Source organism: Protopterus annectens, chromosome 6.part0 (assembly GCF_019279795.1).
Source record: "Protopterus annectens isolate FY-2018-M chromosome 6.part0, PAN1.0, whole genome shotgun sequence".
Taxonomy (NCBI): domain Eukaryota; kingdom Metazoa; phylum Chordata; order Ceratodontiformes; family Protopteridae; genus Protopterus; species Protopterus annectens.
This window is the reverse complement of record NC_056737.1, coordinates 1,089,102,705-1,089,121,765: the sequence shown is the minus strand read 5'-3', so window position 1 is coordinate 1,089,121,765 and position 19,061 is coordinate 1,089,102,705. Positions and strand designations below refer to the sequence as shown.

The following is a 19,061-nucleotide window of genomic DNA, read 5'->3' as shown; positions in this document are numbered from 1 at the left end:
AACTGTTGCAGAAGGGAAGATTATTTAAAATTAGAGACACCAAAATGTTTGTGGAAAACTACTATTAGTTTTTCACCAGGTAGAAACAAAGCAAGTTTAGCTCTACAGTAAATAGATGTTGAGTGGCAAATATTAGATTCAGGTTGTTGTGTCTAGCTGTCCTCAGAATTTTTTTTTTCTAGCAGTGCAAATACATGCTTAGCCAACAAAGATTTGGCTAGCAAGCTGTAAGGCTGTAGTGAACTCTGCTTATCATCATTCTGACTGTAACAGAGCTCAAAGAGAGACTTTGCCAGTTAAACTTTGATCTTTGTTCCAGAGGAAATGCTTGAACACAAAAAGTCTAGGAGCTAACCAGAAGAATCAGGAGTATTTTGGACTTGAATCAGAAACCAATATCTGGAGGTCAAGTGGATCAGTGAGATGACCAGTGACAGTGTGTATTTAGTGAAGTTTCTTCTCATCACAGCTTGAAACCATGCCACATTTTCTCAGATTTTCCCTTGAATAGAAACACTCAGACAAAAAAAAATCATCAGTCCCATTGGATGTAGTTTGGATACATGGAGTATGGTTCTTCAAAAAGTGTCTGAAAAAGACTGGATGCATGTTGACTGCATTTAAATTGTTGGGATAACTGTAAAACATAAATTCCTCCTTGTGCCATTAATGTTTAGAAAGACACTGAATAACTGAGTAAATAAGCAAATTAGTTTTTAATATTTTTATAAAATGCTAATTATGTAATATGCATGGTACACTGTCAAATAGTTTTGCATAGTATAGAGTCAGAAGTATTTTAAATGTGAGGTTGGGCAGTTTTATCAGTGGCTGTTGCATATGCCAGTGATATTAATGTAAGAAAGTGTTTTTCCTAATTGTAATGTATCCCTACTTTAGACTATAACAAGAAAAGAAGGTCTGTAAAGAAGCAAGTTAAAGCTAATATAATGATGTGATCTTGGGTTGCTTTAAGGCATGGAAAGATGAATTTATCATGTTATACTTAGAATTAAAAGATAATTTCTTATGTTTGTACAGACCTGGTTGTCTACACAAATGGCCGTAATTTAAGCCATAGACAAATTTTAAGCAAATATCCTTGAAAATGAGAAAATTATGAAAAACTTGAAAATGGAAGTTCCTTTGCAAAGGTGCTAGAGGTTGTCTTTTTCAGTACTGTGACACTCCACCACTGGATCAGTAATCAAGGAGCCTCAATCCTCACCACTGGTAACTGGGGACGTACACTGAGAGGATGATGAGGTACACATGCAGTATTACCAGATGCAGCGGTCTGCATCATGTACATTTTCCCTTAAGAGCACATAGAAACCACAGTCAGTCTGGGGCTGATTGCTCCCTCTTTCTCCAGATCCCCAATAAGGCTCTCCACTGGCATAGCTATGGAACTGAGATCTCAGCTGACTGGCCAAGACCTGTAGCACCTTCTCTGTCCAACCAGTGCTTCGTGTCCCTACCCAAGTAGCTAACACATATACTCATTGAGGTTTGATTTATGCAAACACACACACCCCTGGGAAAGCCTGGCACAGGTTTAGTAGCTATGCCCCCTTTTGCCCAGACTTATAAGGTAGTTATCACTGCCATCAGCCAACTCCTTATCAATTACTTTAAGGCCCTTAACAAAGGGTGTCGATCTTACTGTGTAATGTTACTATTACTACAAATGGTAGTTTGACCAAGAGCAAGGCTTTTAGGATTGGCCTAGACAGTGTCACCAAATAAATATGCAAGTACTCTCAGAACTTAAATATCTCTAGACAGATCAACCACAGGGAAAGGTCTAAATATATTTATTAATAAAGAATAAAAGAACAAAACAATACTAAATATATATTTACAGTGACATCAGATTTCAAAATCACAGGAAATATTTAAAACAACATTGCAGGACAGTTTCAGATAAAGAAAGAAATATATCTAAACTAAGCTTTGCTATATTCCTGACTATATCTAAGAGAATTATACTATTCCCTAGTAGCTTACTTCATATAGAGCAAGGCAGATGTGTGGTGAATGGATCTTGTAATAGTGGTTGTCAGGTCCATGACAGAATACAGAATGCTATGCCTCTCAAAGAGACCTCTCGAATTAATATCTCAAATATTACTACTGGGCTAGCTTGCAGAATGACATCATTTCTTCTCATCTGGCTTTTAGTCCTCAGGCTCAAAACAACCATTGATGGCAGCTAGTACCACTTAGCATCTACTTCTAAAAATACATAGACAAGGGCTTTTCCTCAGATCTTTGGCAAATGCTGGAAATCATAAAACAATAAAACATTTCCAAGACAATACACAAAGCCTCTCGGCGCACACTGTGTCTCCAGCCTAGCCTGTAAAGTAATTTAATTTCAGCTATTTTTCTAAAATTTACTAGAATGAGGCTAACTTCCTGTATCCCAGTTTCCACTGTTAAAATACATACATTTAAACAGTTACAAAAGTGCATGTACATTGCTTTTCTATTCCAGTAGAGCACACTGTCGCTACATTTCAAGAACTTTGCAAAAACCTTTTTCAACACACGTCTGTACAAACAAGTTTGTTATACACATGACATGCAGTTCTAATATAGTTGTAACACAATCATCTTATATGAATCATGTTGATATTCACAAATGACATATAATTATGTACAACATTCCAGGTAGCTGGGCTGGCAGTATCTCCCTTTATCACAAATACAATCTGCTTTTAGCTGAAAACATAGAATATGCAGGTGCAAGCAATTAATCATGACGGCTCTGAATACCATGTTTTAAGTGAAATCCATATGTGTTCTTTTCTGCATTTGCAAAGGTACTACATATTTTTCTCCTATTAGCACCTTGTTTTCATTAAAGACAAGGAGCCTGCAGTTGCAATTAATCATTGATGTATCTATCACCCATATGTCTGCCCCCCAGACCTTCCCCAGTGTTGCTGGGTTGAGTTGTGGCTCCTAAAGGCGTTAGGCTCAGCCATCTTTGCTTCTGTTTTTTTTATATGCTCTACCCACTCCCTTTTCTCACACCTCTCATTCATCAACTACCCTCATTGGATTACACTTCTCCTTAGGGACAGGCACCTTCCCACCCAGTATGGGGACGCCCATCCCATCTTGCTTCTCTTTCCAGAGCCACTAATCAAATCAGGGTTGCCTGGGCACTACTCAGGGCTTTAACACTCTTATGCCACATGACAAAGTTTGAAACTTTTGAGCGTGAGTAGTTATACAAGTAATTGCCTCCCCAAGCAGCCTTAATAATGTAATACATCATAGTGCACTACGTCTTCAGGCTAAAAGGTAATGTTTATTAAAAGCTTGCAAGTTCTTCACATCTGGGAGGGAAATGGAGATAGGAACAGATAGCAGTCTGTGTTCAGCAAAAACAGTGTCTGTAACATGAACTTCAGCATAATTTTGGGGTAACTGTTCGTGTATGGAGGAGTTATGTCCCTTTTTGTAAAATATAAATCATTTTCTGTGAGTTAAAAGAGGTTTGGGATTAAAAATGTATTCAGTTTTGTCTGAGTATTTCTGTTGAAGGGAAACGTCTTGAGAAGATGTGGCATGCTTTCAAGCATTGATGAGAAGAAGCAACTACATACAAGATCAGCCTGCCTGAATTAGTGTATGCATGTAAGTAAAGTTGGAAACATACATTCAAAATCTGTGATGTGCAGAACATGTGCTTTGCTAATATTGCCTTGAAATGTAAATGGCCTGTTAGAAACTCCTTGTGTTCTGACTGGAGTGCTTCTCAAACAATTTGGAAATATATCGCTGATAAGTATATTTCTTGGCACTTTTCAGAGTTCTGCATTGTCTTAATTTTTGCCTGACTGAATTATTGTATATCTTTGCTGACATTGTTTGCTGTTTTCTCATCTGTTCTGAAACTGGCTCCCCCCCTATTCCTGTGGTGGTGTTACAGTTTATAAAACTGGTCTAAGTGATCGTTTTTAAGTGTTTTTCAACTGTTGAGGGCTAAACACTCAAGTGTGATAGCCATTTTTCTGCTTTAAAAGTGATTGTTTCACTGTATCTGTTTTAATTATTAAAAAAAATCCTGTCTCTCTACTCGTTTCCCACCTTTCTATAACCAGTAGAGTCTGAATTTTGGGCTATTTTGTAGTTTCTGTGTTGCCCAGACCTTACTAAGATAGAAGGAAGCTTCTCTGTTCATCAGTGAGAGTGATGAGCTGTGAGCAGCCTATCTGTCACTGGAGGAGTGGTTTCAGCTCAGAATCTGTAGTTTTAATGGCCATTTTGGGCTATTTCTATCCCTTTCATCTTTCTGTTTAAAAACCCATGTTTGCGCGGTTTTGCACATCACGCAGCACCGTTTAACTTGGTTTAAACTGTTCCCGGTGCCAGAAAGTCTGCTCTTCTAATTTTCCCATAGAACTAGCCAGTTTTCTAGTTTTAGCACTCAAAACTGTTTCCTTGTGCTCAACACTTGTTCAAAACTCGTTGCAAGCACTAAATAATGTACAAATTACTGCAGCACTCAACTTTCCTCACTTGTTAGGAGGAAAACAGTTTTTACTACTTAAATTAATAAGCACATTAATTAATTAAAAGGCACCATCAGGGGTAAGGGAAATACAATACCTGGGCAATCCCGACTGGAACCTCAACTACAACCCAGATCCCAGGCTCAGATGGAGGAACCAGCCACAATAACAGGTGCCACAATAACGGGTGTTCTACTTATCTGAAACCACTCTGTTAAAGCACTGACTGAAGATGAAAAAAGTGTGTTGTCCAAAGGGACTTACTTTTGTACCAAGCTGCGGGAGTGAGGTTGCTCAGGTACTGATAGACCTTAAAATGTTTGTGAGGAAGCTCAACTTAAGGGTACAGTTTCATGGCAAAAGTAATGACATTGAAAATAAGCATATTGATGAAACTATAAAAAGGCCTAGCAACTATTGTCCACCACTACATCAAACATTAGCTGCTTTCGAAGTGAAATGTCAGATGGATATCAGGAAACTCTTTAAAAAAAACTCCTAAGAAAAAAATTTATAACAACACAGGGAGAAAGAAAAGCATTGATTGAGCTCGGTAATGATAAATCCAGGTGTGTAATGAAGGCAGACAAAGGGAGAAGGTATACTTGTGACTGATACCACTAACTACAACCAAACGATAGAGAACATGCTGGAGGATAACAGATTTTATGAGTTGTTTACCATGGATGACATAAAAAGAGCATATGGTTTATGGAACACTAATCCCACCACATTATGAGAAGAAAAACGTATTACTGAAAATCTTTATAATTATTTGTGGAGCCCATCCCCACATTTACCTTACTTTTTTTGAATACCAAAGCCACACAAGAACAGAGTAGACCCACCTTATAGACCGGTGGTGGCATGTGGAGGTTCCCTTAGTGAAGCCTAAGCCATTTATCTTGATTACTTGCTGAAACCTTTAGCAGAAAAGAATAAGTCATACATAAGAGATTCAATGGAATTTTTGAGGAAAATAAAAAACATTACAGTGGAAGCTGACAGTATTTTATTAGCTACTGATGTGGAATCCTTGTACACAGTGCTCCCTCACAATTACTGTATAACAACAGCTATGGAGTCTTTTAAGAAACATAATCAAGGTATACAGGCACAACTGCAAAAGATAAGCAAGCTCATTAATCTTGTACTGGACTTCAATTTCTTTATTTTCAGTGGCAAACACTGCAGACAAAAAAACTGGTATAGCAATGGGGGCTGCCATGGCTCCCAGCATAGCTAACATAGCCCTGTGCAAGTGGGAGGAGGACTTTGTGTTAAACACCACAGACTACATGCAGCATATCACATGCTATTTACGTTTTATTGATGACATCTTTATTGTGTGGGGAAGGTGACACCTTGCAGCTTGGAGATTTCATCACTTACCTCAATCAAACAACTCCCTTCCTGAAGTTTACTTCTTCCCATAGCTATACTTCAACCACTTTCTTAGATATGCAGATTTACAAGGACACCACCAATAACAGAATCACCACTGATCTATTCAGAAAATCAAGAAGGGTTAACTTATTACTCCTCAGTAAAAGCCTACATTCTACAAAAAACAAGTATAATGTAGTGAAGTCCCAGGGCTATTACCACAGGGATGGAACCATTTTGAGAAGCCTGAACAATTTAGAGAATGATTTTCTAATGAGAGGCTATGAAAGTCAAATGTTAAAAAAAACTCTTGGAACCCATTATAGAACTGAAAAGGACTGAAGCACATTCACTCAACCTCCCCAGTACGGGAATGTTAAGAAATTCCACAGAGAATAACAAATGTAAAAATAGCTGCATCCTGACATACACTTTGGATTATCACAGTATCAAAAATGTTATTGAAGAAAACTGGGACATTGTCACAGGAAACCCTTTTCTGATTAACATCTTAGGTGAAGTCCAATCCTTTGTTTATAGGAAGACCAGGAACATTCGAAGTTTTATTGAATTTAAACCTAGACCATATGAGAGAAACACTAAAAGATGTGAAACTAATTGTACATTTTGTATTTTTATACAGCAAGGTGATAGTTTTTATTGCCCTTATTTAAACAAAATCATTAAGACCAGTGCAGGGAGTGACTATAACACTACAAAAGTAATTTACGGGGCACAGTGCAATAAACAAAATCATTAAGACCAGTGCAGGGGGTGACTATAACACTACAAAAGTAATTTACGGGGCACAGTGCAATGAATGTGATGTATTCTACGTGGGCAAGGCTGTAAATAAACTCAAGCATAGGATTTCATGTCATCTGTCAGAAAGCCACTCTGGATGTAAAAACAATGCACTAGCCAAACACCTTTCTCTTCATAAAATTTTAAGTTCCAGATCCTGGATCGCATAGACATGGGTGATCTTGAAGGAGACATCCCGAATATTCTGGAGAAACATGAACTCGTGTGGCAATTAAAGCTGAACTCTTTTAGGAAGCCTGGACTAAACTACTACTCTTCAATTAAAAGTGTGCTGGAACTTAGAAAATTGCCACATTGTTTACATGACTAATTTTATTTTATTCTACCAGTTGGTTTTGAATACCATTTTAAATCAGCTGTAATTTAAGTGTATATTTCGTTTCCATCATCATACATTTTTTCTTATTATTTTTTTCTAGTTCTCTTTCTTCCACTTTATTCAAAATTATGTGTAATAACAATACTAATTATACAATAATATTTTTATAGATAGTTTTTTGGGTTCTTGTACATAGACCTGAAGAAGTCTAGAAGGACGAAAGTGATCTTTGTTAACGATAGGTTATGAAAATAGAATTTGATTTTTACAATTGATTTTTTACATGGAAAGTGTGTATGTATATATTTTTTGATTGCCAAATGGACTAAGGTTGATATATTTCCAGCCATGTAGTATATTGTCTTGGATAAAATCATAGACTTTATAATCTACTTAATAATCTGGTTAAATAAGAGTTACTACATCATTATACATTTTATTTAAAGTACATAAGGCTTATTTTATTACGACAGCTACTAAGTAGGGCAGGACCAGCTCGAATGTCACACTGATAGGGGAAGGGATGTGAATTTAACATTTGTACCAATAACACTTTGTTTTACATCACAGTAAACCACACCCTTGCCTGATAAAAAGTATATGTATATATATATATATATATATATATATATATATATATATATATAATTTATTTAGAAAGCAGGATTTTCGACTGGAAACAGACTGCCTGCCTTGCTTGGATTACTTTCGATTACTTAGTAATTCTGTTCAGTTATATATTTTTTATTATTTTTTTTTTACTTGACGAGTATAAGTTCGCTACTTCTACTACTATTGTCTGGTCTGATTAATATACAGTGATTAACTAGAGATATAGGGACTGAAAATCTTTCAGAGAAGTTTCTTGCACTGTTTTGTTTAAATTAATAAGCATTTATGCAGGCATGTCTAAGGGTCAGCTCAAAGTATTTTCCCCTGTCCACCTGATGAATCTGGGCGTCTTGGGGCAATGTAGCAATTGCCTCATGTACATTGACAACCCTCTCCTCCTACCACCCAACACTACAACCTGTGAGAGATGCACTTATATAGCCGAACTGGAAGCCAATCTCTCTCTCAGCCAAGACTGTACTAGACAGTCAAGAGGAGAAGGTAAATACCTGCACCACTCCACACTCAACACATAGTCCATCAAAACATGTACCACCTAAAGCCACACATAGTAACACAAAACACACACCTACATTCGCGGAGGCTAAAAATCTGCCCAAACAACAGAGATCTACAAAGCTGAAACGCAAGCAACCACCACCCCCCAACACTACCCAAATGGCACACAGCCTGCAAAATCAGTGTGCCACTCAACCTCAGCCTATAAGGCAAAACAATGTACCCAACACACTAGTCATAGATGACTCTATAGTCAGGTACACTGATGTCCCACTCGCCAGGCTAAACAAGGAGAAAGTTACTGTCAGCTGCCAGGATCCACCACATAACACAAGCACTCGGGTCACTCCACAACAAGTACAAATATGACTCTGTCATTGCCCATGGTGGTGTGAATGACCTGAGACATACCTCCCTGGACTACATGAAGAGAGACCTGGAGGAGCTCTTGGATCATGTAGCCCATGCAGGTATGACCCTATCCCTGAGTAGCTTCCTGCCATCACCCAGAATGATACCACAATACAAGGACAAAATAATTGACTTCAACAATTGGCTAAGCTTCTGGTGTCATTCTAAGGGGATTTGCTGTCTGTCTACCTGGGACGACATGCTCGACAGACCACGATGCTTTGCCAGAGATGGCCTGCACCTGTCACCCCTGGGATTCCGGATACTGGCTAAGGCCCGTGCCACCCCTATAGTGCCTTTTTTAAGCAAGGTTCAATAGGCAGTTCACCACCGTACCAGGTATAAGCAAGCAAAATCTGAGGGTAATGCTACTCAGTGCTAGAAGTCTAAACCTCAAAATGCACTCACTCGAGGCACTCCTTAAAATGGAGAATATCGACATCTGTGTGAGACCTGGTTCAAGGCTCCAGAGAGCACCCCTGTATTACCAGGCTACAACTCATACCACACCTTTCGGCCACCTAACCTGAACCGAAACACTAAAGGAGTAGGTGTTTCCATATTCATTAAGGATATCCACACCTCCAGGCTAGTTGCTCAACATAATGCATCCGAAATTATCTAAGTGCAACTAACACTGGGCAAAACTGCAGTCCAGATTGTAGCTTGTTACAGATCCCAAACCATGCCCCAGGATGCCCACTCCACATTTCTTGATATACTGGGTAGTATTAAGGTACAGCCCAATTCCCTGATAATGGGTGATTTCAACTACCCTACCATCAGCTGGGAAAACTACTCATGTACTAACTCATTTGCTCATCACCTTCTGGAATTCATAAATTACAGTGCCCTGCATCAGCATGACCATACCCCCACCAGGGGCAGCAATATCCTGGACCTGGTCATTACCAATATGGGCAGCCAATGTTCCACGTCAGATGTCAACTCCCTCGCTGGTCAGATCCGACCACACGCTAATCACTCTAGATATCAATATCCCGCCCTCACCCCCCATTAAGGAAACCACCATAAAAAAACTTCTCCAAAGCCAATTTCATGCTTCTTAAGACAGAAGTGGCACCCATACAGACGGGAAATAGAGGTACGACTGCTGAATCCTATACAAATGCACTGTATAAGCACATACACAAGTGCATGGATCATGCCATCCTCAACAGAACCAAGACAGTATCCTCCAAAAAAGGAAGCCAATCTGGTGGTCCCCTGCCATAAACTATACAACAGAAAGAAGAAGCTATTGCAAAAAAGAGTAAAATCCCCTGATTGCAGGAACTCCCTCGTCAGCCTCAGTAAGAAGCTGAGATCCCTCATAAAATCCTCCAAAGCTAGTTATGAAAGTAAAATCTCCACTGATTCTAAAGGCAACCAGAAAGCATTCTACAGCTATGTCAAGAATCTCAATGGCGATACTCAGATCTGCTCTGAACTACAGCACAATGGCACTAGATATACAGAACCAACTGATATTGCCAACATCTTGGCAGATAGGTTCAGTGCATACTTCACCCCCAAAGGGTCCACCACTATACTGGAAGAATGCAAAGCTCATGTAATAACAGCTGCATAAGTAAAGACCACACTCTCCAAAGCCAAGACCACAGCATCCATGGGACCTGACAACATCCCAGGCTGCGTTCTGCACAAACTACAGAATGAACTGGCACCCCACCAAAGTACCATGTTCAATCATAGCCTCACTTCAGACTTTGTAACTACTGAGTGGCACACAGCGACAGTTCTACCACTCTACAAAGGGGGTGCTACCACGGAGCCCGGGACCTACTTTCCCATTAGCCTGACGAGGCTGGTCTGCAAGGCCATGGAATTTATCATCTTGGAACTTATAAACAAGGACATAGGTAACCTCCAAACTCTGGATCCCACTCAGTTTGGGTTTGTAAAAGGTAAGGTCATGTCTCCTAAACCTGAGTGACTTTTTTGAAGAAGTCACCAGCGCCGTGGATGAGGGTAAGGTGGTGCACACAGCCTATCTTGACCTCGCCAAGGCTTTCGACACCATCCCCCACTTTAGAATTATAGATAAACTCACTAGACTGGGAATCCCAGTGTCACAAGATGGGTGGCCAACTGGCTCACTGACAGAACCCACACAGTGAAAGTAGCCGACTCTACATCCAACTTCAGACCAGTGACAAGTGGAGTACCACAGGGCTCTGTCCTGGGTCCTCTCCTGTTTGGCATCTACTTCTCAGAAGTCCAGGCTAATACAGCAGGTCTTTGGCTAATGAAGTTCGCAGATGACTGCAAACTAGGTGCTATAATAGAATCGCCTAATGATGTGGACATTCTACAAAGGGGCCTCACTGAGATTGATGCTTGGTGTCAAAGTCATGGCCTCAAGCTCAATGCCAAGAAGTGCATTGTCATCCCCTTTGAGAAAAACACTGTACCCATGAACTACCACATAGGCGGTAGCCTACTAAACACCGAAAGTGTGATAAGAGATCTTGGGACACAGGTGGATAGTAGTCTCTCCTTTGATAGTCACATCGCCACAGTAGTCAGGAAACCCTACGTGGCACACCTCATCACAAAGGGGTTCACCTCCAGAAAAAAAAGAGGTCATTGTTCCTCACTACTCATCCCTCATTAGACCCTTTTTAGAATACAGTGCCCCGTTTGGCATGTACCTCGCAAGACATTAACAACAACTAGAAAGGCCACATAAATACCTCACTAAGAGGATTATCGGCCTCAAACAGATGCCATACACAGACCATCTCAAAAAACTCCACCTCTGCTCCGTCGCTTATTGCCTACTCAGAGGCAGCCTCTGCCTAATATACAAAGCCATATCAAACCCAGATCTGTTTGACATGATACACTTAAAGAAACCCCAATCCCTCCGAGCCACACACTCCAGGGACCTAAACTTTGCCACCACAATAAACAGAACATGCTGGAGTGATAGATTCCTGTCCTAGAGACTTCCCATGCTCTGGAACAGACTACCCATTCATGTCAAGCAAAGCTCTTCATTAATCCTCTGTAAGAAAAGTCTCGACAATTGGATGGGAAAGAGGAAATTCACGCCTGTGATCACTTTTGTGGCTCTGCTAGACAGGGGCGCAGGAAAATAACTTTCTTGGGTGGCGAAAGCCAGAGAACGTTTTTGGCTAGGCTTATATAGGCCCCAGGGCCGATAGCCTAATACCTACCTATGAATCAAAGAGTGAAACAATACTAATTTCATGGACTTTAATCGTACTTTGACTTAGGAATGGGGTCCATTCTCGTCATGGTATTAGGAACACAAAAGATTTGGAGAAATTAAAAAAAACAAAAAAACAAAGTGGTTTAGGCCTACTGGATTTGAAGGGATACTTTTAAGGCTACAGTGTTAAGCCTCATGTACATAATTTAAGCAGAAAGTTGTAACTCAAAGTGGAAAAGGTTGATGAGGAAACAGTTGAGGGTGAAAGATAAAGAAAGGGTAAAATTTTGTTTGTGAGTCCTTAAGAAGATTAACAAGAACCATACAGAATTTATATTCATAAAGTAGCAGAAGGTATTCTAAGAACAAAACCAACCTGGGAACTAAGAAAAGAGATGTTACTAGTAGGGATGCTTTCAAGTAAGAATATAGAAAACAGGCAGGAGGGGGCTAGAACTAACTGTTGGAAATAGCAACTGAAACAAGTCATTGCAAACAAACAAATCTGGACTATAGTTCTGAGACTGCCTTTTTATTAGGGATTGATATGAGTATAGTTAGAGAATGGGATAGGTGAGTGCTAAATAAAAGACCAGCTTTGGTAAACTTTTTGGTTGAATCTAGAGCATTACCTGTTAAAAAAGAAATAATTAGTAGGGCTTGTAAAATATTGTATGATAAAATATAAGCATAAAAGAATGTTAAAAGAGACTGGGGAAGGAAAATGGAAAGGTATTTCACAAAATAACAGTGGGAAAAAATTGGAAGGCTCCTCATTTATGCAGTCAGGCCCAGAAGGTTTACGGTTTTGCCTGGAATTGTTTGTATAGGTATTTTTATAACCCAAGTAGACTTCAGATGATTTTTCCTAAGGTCGATAGTAAATGCTGGCAATGCAATGGAGAAGAGAGAGGCAATTGGAAACTTTTTGTGGGGGGTGGGGTTAACAAGTTTGTAGATTATAAAAATATCTCCCCACCACCACTTATTTCTTCTGCCAATAAATGTATATGCCAAATTGTTTTTATTAATATGTAATGATTCTATATTTTACTTATTGCAGATTTTTCTAATACAACTGCCTTTCAGTTATTCTATGTCCGTCTTGCAACTTTAAGCTTTATATGTTTCTCTTTATTTTGTTACTGGAGCTTTTCCCCCCTGGGCCTCTGCTGAAAACGGGCTACCTCAGCCCAGCCAGGCTACTCGGGTCGTGAAAATGATTCTTTTAAACTGGAGTATAGAATCCAGATTGCCTAGGCATAGTAAGACCTTACTAAGTTTAATGCTATTGGCTGCAAAAAAAAAGTACTTGACAATGGAAATCCCATTCTATACCCAACTTAAAGGAAATTCTGGATATTTTAAAGGAGATAAAAGAAGTGCAGCTAGGAATTTTTTAAAGGTAAGGGATGAGTTTCATAGAAATAAATGGAATTTATTGTAGCAGTTTGTGCAGAATAATGTTTAGGAGGAGAAGGCATGAAGTTTAAGGGAAAGCAGGAACTCGGCAATTTATGTAATACAGGCAGTCCCTGAGTTACAGACATCTGACTTACAGACGACCCATAGATAAGAACAGACTGCTGCAATGTTGGAAATAATGTGAAAATAAATAAAAATCTTTAAAGTTGCTCAAATCTTACCTTAAAATGAAGAATTATGTTGTACTTTCCTTTTCCCCGTTCGTGAAGCTGCTCACATGTCTTGTTAGAGCAGTTACTTCTGCCTTCAAGGAAAACAAGAGATCCAGTTGTTAAGAAGAGATCACTGTGTTGGCGATCTGTACTGTACAGTAGAATGGGAAAATGGCATTGCAGCTCACTAGGGTCTAGTTGACAGTAGGTCTGGCAGAGGTCTGAAAGTTCAGGAAAGAGTGGAAAATATTTGTGGGTGATGCCTGTAGTACAGAAATGTGAAGGGAAGCTTAAAAAGAGTCAAGTTTAACATATGTTTTTTGTAAAGAATGTTCTACTGCACTGTGTATCGCAGTACAGTAGAATGTTCCATGTACGTGTTTTGACTTGCATACTAATTTGACTTAAGGACAGACTAAAAAAACTGATCTTGTCCTTAACCCGGGGCAATTTATGCAACACTGGGGTGAATGACAGTTGTTAAAAAGAATATGTATACTGCGTGACAGTAACTCTAGAAGTTAGTACAGTTTATTTTCTGTTATTGTGTATAAAATCATGTCGCAGCTTAAAATGTGATGATTTAATAAAGATGTTTAAAAACAATCCATAGCTTATGGCTTTTTTAGCTGATGACTTAATTTATTACCACTTGCTCGATACACATTCTGCCGCAGACTGCAAAGCAGTTAATTTTTAGCCAAAATATAAAATGATGATAGAGATAAAATTTGAAGGTAATGGTGTACATTACAGAAATACTTGCAACATACCAGAAAGATGTATTTGGTGATAGCAGAACCATTTATTTTTCAAACTGTATAATGCATATGTACATACATATTTTTTCAGCTGCATACATTTCTGGTGATGGAGCTACTGAAAGGTGGGGAGTTACTTGAGCGCATTCGAAAGAAGAAACATTTCAGTGAGACAGAGGCCAGTCATATCATGAGGAAACTTGTCTCTGCTGTAAGCCATATGCACGATGTTGGGGTAGTCCACAGAGACCTTAAACCTGAGGTAAGGTGCATCTGCTTAAAATGAATTATCTGTATTGCAATAAATATTGCAGAATGAAGCAGTAGAATGTTTTCTGTGTTGCAAAAATATGATTTTGTAAATTTACTAAACCGGCTTGGTGTACTTTTATGTGTAGTAAATTAGTACTCTGGTAACCAGTAATGAAAGCATGTTAATTACTGGGGCCAACAGTCTTGGGAGGTCTGAATGCTGCTGGTCCACAGTGTTGCATAAGATAAAAACCCTGTCTCAGTAAGTGTAATAATGATATATCAGCAAAAGAGTTAAAAAGCAGTAACTATCACCTGTGCAAGTAGGATTTTGACATTGCTGCCTGTTTGTACCTAATGTGAAAATATTATGTAAACCCCAGGAATTTAGTGTGAATACTTTTATTGACACTGTATTACCCAGGTGTAACAGAAATAGAAAAGTATGGAATGTTTAAAATACTTGCACTCCTTTTGATCTTGCTCAGATGACTTTTTGTAGTGAGGTTTCTTTGAGATGATTCCCTGATTGAATGTGTTGTGACTGGTTTAGATGATTTATCTGTGATAGATCATGTTACCAAACTGAGTCATACCTAATTACTTTTTTAATTCTGAAATGTAAGTTGAAAATTCAATAATAAAAGAGAAAACATTTTTTTTTCAGGTAAGCAAACCCCCTGCGCCATCCCCACCCCCATTGGCTGCACAACCGTGGGAAAAATGTAAACCCACTGCAGTGCATTACCAGGTTTGCACAAGAAAAGTGCATGAGACTTCAAAAAATGCCACTCTTTTTTGTATGCGTGTACATAATTGAAAAGTATGCTGTTTTGCTGTATTTTTTTCTCCTAAATTCACTTTTTTAATGTCTCCAAGTCTTTTGGGTTTCTAATACCATGATGAGAATGGACCCCACTCCTAAGTCAAAATATGATTAAAGTTCATGATGTTAGTATTGCTTCATTCTTTGATGTCAGGCAGAAGTGCTCTTCACAGCACCTGCAATGTGCTCAGTATTGACTCCTGCAGTTCATACAGAGTTGCATGTATTGGTAACTTAAAGTACAATTGTAAATTTTTTCATAAGACCCATTGCTTCTACTACAATTGGAACTATGTATCCTTCTTCCACATTGTCCTCATTTCTGCCAGCAAATCCTGGTATTTTATGAGTTTGTGTGTCTCTGTATGTAAGACACTGTAGTCACTAGGTGTAGCGATTTCAATGATCAATGCTACTTTTGTCTTCTTTTCATTGACTACTATATCTGGTTTTCTTGCATGTATTTTTTCAACTGTTGGTAATGGGTGATCCCATGTGATGTAAACTTCATAATTTTGTATAATGCTTTGTGCCTCATGTTTCCAGTGGTTTTAAACTACTTCATTATTATAATGTTTGCACAATTCCCAGTGCAACAGTCTTGCCACATTATTGTGCCTCTCAGTATACAGTCCTTCTGCCATTAGTATATCGCAACCAGCAACAAGATGTGCAATCGTTTCCAATTCTGTTTACAAAACACACATCTTCAATGGACTTTGTAAACCAATGTGTGCATAGTCCACTACCTTGTGCCGCCAATATTAACCTTTTGTCTTTTAATTCACCTCTCCTTAACCATTCCTGCATTTGATCCTGATCAACATGAGGTTGTTCCAAGGGTTTTCTATACTTGGAACTATATTTATGCATTGTCCGCATTTACCTTTTCATCTGATCCTTCACCTTATGTTCTTTCTTTTGTTTTTTTTTGGCGCATTCAGTTGTATATTTATGCATTGTCTGCATTTTTTGCCTTTTCATCTGATCCTTCATCTTATGTTCTTTTTTTTGTGTTTTTTGGCACATTCAGTTGCTGCCTGATCCTTATATACGTCTGGTTTGATTTCCATTCCTGCTTGACACCAATATGGTTCTGCTAAACTAAGCAGAGAAGTTGTCTTAGACTTATTTTGCTTATATGTTAAAACTTTCACTATGTTTGGGTCTTGTGAGATCAGCAGATATGTATGCAGTCCTGCAATTGCAGGTCTCTACATGTAATCAATTTCAAGGAGGCCCATACCTCCTTCAGAACGGGGAATATATAGCCTTGGTATACACTGATTTTTATACATCATTTGATAAGCATGAAGTATCCTTCTTGTTTTCCTGTCCAACTGATCCAACACGTTTTTGGGACAGTCACTCCAAAACTAGCTATGACAGGAAGAGCAAATTGGTTTATAACTTGGACTTTGTTCCTAGTTGTAAGCACTGTTTTCAGTATTAATTTTAGTATTCTAAAATATTCCTTTCTAAGTTTTATTCACATTATTCCTGTCCCATTCTGATATTTTCTTGGTGTTGGCAGCTTTCCTTCTTTAAATGTTGCTTTTGCACATTTATCAAGACCAAATGACATTCTTATATCATCTGAAAAAAAATTGACTACTTGGGGTTGTGCTTTTAGTTCCTTATTTGATGAGCTATACAGCTTTAAGTCATCCACAAAAAGAAGAGAAGTCTTTACACTGTTGTTTTCTGGTAGCCAAATTGTAGCTGCGACCTAATCTAAGTAGACAGCTTAATGGGTTAAGGGCAAGACAAAAGAGCAGCTGTGACAGAGTCACCCTGGAATATCCCCCTTGGAATTTCTATCCTTACAATAGTAATTTGTCCTTTATCGTGGCTTAACTGCAAAATGGTTTGCCACTGTTTCATGGTCGCTATAATGTAATCAGTGTAGGGTATATCGTAAACATTTTCAAGCACTCTTTTATCCATGAATGTAGGATACTGTCAAATGCTTTTTTGTAGTCTAGCCATGCCATACTTAGATTCTTCCCCTTTTTACAGTTCTCTGTTATGACTTTAACAGCAAATGATCCTTTGTTTTGTTACCCTTTTGTTCTTTTGCCATGATTGAGTTTTCTTCTAAATGACTATAAACTATGTCTGCATCATTTCTAGTGTATAGTTTATAGGTCATCGGAAGGCAAGTGATTGGTCTATAGTTTTTATTGTATCTTGCAGATTCGCTGTTAAACAGGAGTATTGTTTTTCCTCTTGTTAACCAAGTTGGTGTCTTATTATGGTGCACATATTAGATGGTTCTTACTTGTGGCAAAATCCTCATGTTAATACTTTTAGCCAGAAGTTTAGGTACTGCATCTGGGCCCGGAGTTTTCCCAGTTAGGAGGTTTTCTTAACTTTGTTTCAATCTTTCTAGCCTTTACTTCATCCCATTTCATATCCTGTAAATCTGAACTTCTTATTTTTTCTTTTACTACTTCTGCCCATTCAGCATCTTTATGTTCCTCAGGATTTCTGCCAAGTGTATCTATTTCTTCTTTTTAGTGGTGTTTCATTTCCTTTTGCCTTGTTTCCCAGTTCTCTATAATTTTTTGAGGGTTCATCAGTAAATTGCTAATTTTGTAATTTTTCTTTATATTTATCTGCATGTCTTCTAAGTTTTTCTGCCTGTGCTGATATTTTTAGTTTATTGTTTGTGATAGTGCACGATAGATCTTGATCTGGTCTGATACTGTGTATTACTTTTATCACATCTGTCTTTGAGTATTTTTGTTGATCTGTTCCCTCTTTTGTACTCTTCCAATATTGACACTTATTGTCGGATAATGGGTATTGAATGTGTTTATGTAATGTGAACTACCTCTTGCATGTCATACGTGTTATTTTCTTTCTTATGTTATTCTCTGATACCACTGTATCTATGTTATTTGATACCGCTGTATCTATGTTATTTGATACCGCTGTATCTACGTAAGTTGCACTGCATTTCTCTCGTGAGCTGACATTTGTAATTTCGTTTAGGCTGCACTTGATGGTCCTAAATGACAATAAAGTTTCTTTGAATCTTAATTGCCTTATAGTTTCTGTATTTGATAATTCCATGATGGCGTTTGATTTCTCCCCTTCATTTTTTTATGACTTTATCTGTTATTACTTTAATTGCACAGTAATATATCCTATTTACTTCTCTTATATTACATGAATTTCTGTGAACAGTCCTAATTACTTCATTTGTTTTATCAAACTTCTAACTTTTGAGTTTTATTGACTTTCTATAGTCCATTTCTTTCATTGATCTTAATATGTCTGTCTATCTCTATTAAATGAAGCAACTCTTCTCTTAGATCATTTTCTTCTAAATCGAGAGCACATTTTCTGCGGGCATTCTACAGAAAGTTCCAGAGTATTTTCCTGTGCCACATTCTCTTCAGTTTCATCCTGTGTCATCTGTTGGTCTGTCATATTGAAACTCCCTGACCTGTCACTCCACAACATTGACTGCGTTAGAGTTGCCACAGTTTCCTGTTCCTTCCCTTGCTGTGCAACTTGAACAGAAGTTTTGTATTGGTTTCCTCTGGAAGGCTCCAAAGTACCTTCATATGGCAACTGATCAAATGTTTCCTGCTTGACTGGTTTCTCCTTAATGTGGGGATCCGTTGCTGTAGGCTGCTGTAAAGTTATCAGAGTTAGCTTTTTTACACTAAATCCTTCAGTTTGCAGGTAAATCTGTAACCTCAGGTCTGATATTGTCTCTTCATTTATCCTTTACGTTTGGAGCTCTGTTCCGACCCTTGGTAAAGGCTTGACCG

General features: G+C 38.4%; 1 protein-coding gene across 1 annotated transcript in view; it reads left to right on the top strand.

The window, feature by feature from the left end:
• RPS6KA5 (ribosomal protein S6 kinase A5) overlaps nucleotides 1–19,061 on the top strand; it is a 1,659,077-nt gene that overhangs the window by 858,873 nt on the left and 781,143 nt on the right. Inside the window, 1 exon segment of the mRNA XM_044073623.1 lies at nucleotides 14,290–14,460. Within this exon segment, the coding sequence (XP_043929558.1) occupies nucleotides 14,290–14,460 (171 nt within the window).